At 32.6% G+C, this 3,806-nt stretch overlaps 1 protein-coding gene across 1 annotated transcript; it reads right to left on the bottom strand.

The window, feature by feature from the left end:
• Window positions 1-228: 228 nt before the first annotated feature.
• LOC136982527 (piggyBac transposable element-derived protein 4-like) lies at window positions 229-2,040 on the bottom strand. Its single transcript, XM_067279022.1, has one exon. It carries the CDS (start codon window positions 2,038-2,040, stop codon window positions 229-231), a length of 1,812 nt encoding a protein of 603 aa, XP_067135123.1.
• Between the last annotated feature and the right edge of the window lie 1,766 nt (window positions 2,041-3,806).

Raw genomic sequence — 3,806 nt, 5'->3', positions numbered from 1 at the left:
CATAAGGGGTTGCTTTCAGTGACTTGCAAACAGGATTTTTTAGATGCAGTATTCAACAAATAAACAATTTTTATTGATATATATATCTATAAATATCGTTCATTTGTTGGACAATATTCAAAAGGTCCTGTTTGCAAGTCACTGAAAGCAACCCCTTATGCCTAACCCAGAAAATAAAAGAAATACAGAAAAATAGGTAATATAAAAAATGAATACGTTCATATAGTATTAACTTTCTAATTCTATTGTTCTTTCTGAACTTTCTATACATGACTTACATAAATTATGTGAGTGCTCACCACAAATGTATTTATTACATCGAAAACATTTATTTGTCGTCTTTCTGCCTTTTTTATAACCGCAATCAGAACAGGATGATCGCTTCCGTGATGTTGATGCTGCAGATGTGGATGCCGCAGATGTGGATGCTACTGATGTTGATGCCGGTGATGTCCCTGTTGATGCTGTTGTTGATTCTGATTCCGATTCTGATGTTTCATGTTGCAATTTAGAGAATTGAAGGGCTGCCGTTCTAATGTTTCTGGGTAAATTTTCTTTTTGTGCACGTAATTTTAATTGCGGAGTCATTAGTTCGATCGATAGCAGTTTCATGAAGTGTCTTCTGCGTTGATTTTGTGGAAGTTTATTATTCAGATAATAAATGACATGAGAATTTACGGCCGAAATATTTAGCAAACTATAAAAAATAACAAGGGGCCAGCGTCGGCAGTATCTTGCGCAATTATAACGTGACGCCAGTTTATCAACAACGTCGACGCCTCCCTTTGTAAGATTGTAAAACGTTACGATTTCGGGTTTGTTTTTTTCCTCGGTTGAAGAATCAATGCTATTGTTGTGGTGTAAAGTTGATAGTAAGAGAGTTACTTTATTTCTTTTGGGAGAATATGAAACTAAAGTACACTTTTTTTGGAATCCAAACATGCTACTGAATACAGTTCTGTTTCTCGAAGTAATGAACTCTGGCGGTATTTCTCTTTTATTTTTTTTTAAAGTACCGACTGACGTCAGCTTTATGTCTAATAATTTTAATGCAAGTTCGTAACTCGTAAACCAATTATCAAATGTTATATTCCTTCCAGAGCCTGCTACGGGTTTACATAATCTTAACACAACATCTTTAGGAGAATTACTTGTGAAATATTGGCCCTGCGGTTGCATTCCCGCATATACTTCTAAGTTGCTACTATAAAAAGTCCTTGAATCTGTCAAGGCAAAAATTTTTATCCCATATTTTGACGGCTTGCTTGGAATATATTGCCGGAATTGGCATCTGCCCTTAAATGCCTCCAACATCTCGTCTATAGTTAAATATTCCGATGGGTAATAATTCTTTTGGCAATTAGTAACAAATTTCTCAAAAAAATCTCGCACCGCAGCGAGTTTGTCAGTATTACGACGATCATTTCTAGTAGCTTTATCGTCAAATCTTAACGCTCTTATTAGAAAACTAAATCTTTTCTCTGACATCACAGGTTTTATAATTTCTATTCCGAAACCATCGGAGGTCCAAATATCTCGCAAATTTACTGTATTTAATTTCATCACCGCACATGCAAACAATATTCCTATAAAAGCTTTTATTTCACAAATATTTGTTGAGATGGCATCACGCTCGCGGCTAAATTTTTCTTTTATTCTCTCTATATACTTATTTGTATTTTCGACAATATGATTTAATATATCGTCATCAAAAAATAACTTCCAGCATTCCGAAGGTGTTTTGACGAACTTTGCTCTTCCATTTGGGCCAGGCAAATGAGTTATAATATTTTCTTTCTCTCTCCTCTGAGTTTGAAGGGGCATTTCCTTATTCCACCTAGTTACACGGTCTTTACCCATAAAAAATGAACCAGAAGTACTAACCTCGTCTAGGTCTGAACAAGATTGTTCAGATTCAGAGTCCGATTTTCGCTGCTCCAAAATATCATCCTCTTCCTCCGAAGAAAAAACATCATCATCATCTTCAATCATCTCTGTTATCTCCGAAGATGAAAGCAAGTAAAAATTACTTTTATCCATAGCGCTGTTTTAACACAATCGTAAAAAAGAAGAACTATACTCGAAACCAAAAACAGCAACAAAAACAATGACGAGCTAATGCGAAAAAACTGCACTTATATAGTATCAGAGTAAAAAGTCACGTGACAGAGAAGGGAGAGGACTAAAATTTACCAAATATGGAAATATGTGAATAGGGTTCCTTATTTGGTAAATTTTTTGTAAGCTCCCTTTTCTGTCACGTGACTCAATAATTACTGCCCTAGACCAAGCCTAACCTTGTTTGGGAATCGAAGTTTTAATTTAAAAAAATACAATTTGACAGGAGATTGATTTATTTTATTTATTTGTAGTTTGGTATCATCTTACGAAGTTTTATGACAGTAGTTCCAATAAAATTTTTATTTATTTAAGTAATTATAATTATTATTTTACCTATCATTCAGTGTTTTTACGGCAAAAATTGAAAATTTTAAAACATTCCATTTCTGGATTCATCTGAAGACAGGTACTAGAGTTATACCATTTATTTGAAAGTTTATTTACATTCTTAGAACAATAATACATATTTGAAAAGACGGCAAACAAAAAAAAAAACCCTCATAAAACCCATATGATCTATAAGTATTAAACCAACAGCAATAAAAGAATATTCCAATTCATGAAAGACAAAATATAGGGGAAAAAATGTATTTTATAAAACTTAACATTTTCGATGCTACATTTTTATGTGCATAGTTCATATGTATTTTACAAGCGATTTTTTATATCGTCTATTGAAATGTGTACTATTGTACATGTGAGATTCCAGACAGGGTCCAAATACCTCGCAAAACGTAAGAGAAATAGAAAAATTTCTCTAGAAAAAGGACTGTGTAACATCAATATGTCGTGAAGGTACGAAATAAACAACGTAAGTCGCAGGTGTGACTTGATCATAGGTGTTAAATGTCAAATAGAAAGATTGAACTTCGACTTGGACGCTTGTATCAACGACAAAATTTATATAAAACGCAAAAACAGCATGGCCGGGGAGAAGAAAAAACAATCGCGTGATGGTCATAAAAATGTCATTACATCCTCGATTTCTCTACTATCTAACAGAATAAAATACTCGTTGGTGTAATAAAAAATGAAATTTTTATTATATTTTCTGTAATTTGATTTGTAAATGCAAAAATTAAACTTAAAAAACATCAACTCACTATAAATAATTTTATTTATTGACATCAGATTTATTAAATTTCACGAAATTGTATTATTTTTAACCTCAGAGTAGTAAAGCTTGTTTTTTCTAGCAAAAATAATAGACTCGCTAGTCCTCAACTGTCAAAAAGAAGAAACTACTAATCGCTTTATTACTTTGTTTTCAAAAACTCCCCTTTCTATCAGCTGATAGTAAAATGGCTAACAAATTGTTTACTTTCACTTAGAAAAATGTGATGATGTCATAAAACTTTATAAAAACATTTAAAAATACCAATGGAAAAATTTAAATTATTTCTGATCAAATTTCAGTTTATTAGAAGTAATTCACTTTAAAATAACGCCATTATAAACAAAGAAGCGCGCGCGCGCGCCACCGCTGCGGCTATTTTTAGTAACAACAACTGGCGGGAAATTTGAAAATTGAAATCCGAGATAACGCGCGCCATAGTGCCGATTTGGCACCAATAATTAATTAAAAATAACGGAACGCTTTAAGCAAAAAATGAATAGCGCATCATAAAATTGAAGAAAAATTAGACAGGTAATAATTTTTTCAGATTTTTCGGACAATTAGAATT

Source organism: Centruroides vittatus, unplaced genomic scaffold, assembly GCF_030686945.1.
Source record: "Centruroides vittatus isolate TY-2023 unplaced genomic scaffold, ASM3068694v2 contig_853, whole genome shotgun sequence".
Taxonomy (NCBI): Eukaryota; Metazoa; Arthropoda; class Arachnida; order Scorpiones; family Buthidae; genus Centruroides; species Centruroides vittatus.
Note: the sequence above shows the minus strand (reverse complement) of the source record. Positions and strands in the feature narration are given on the sequence as shown.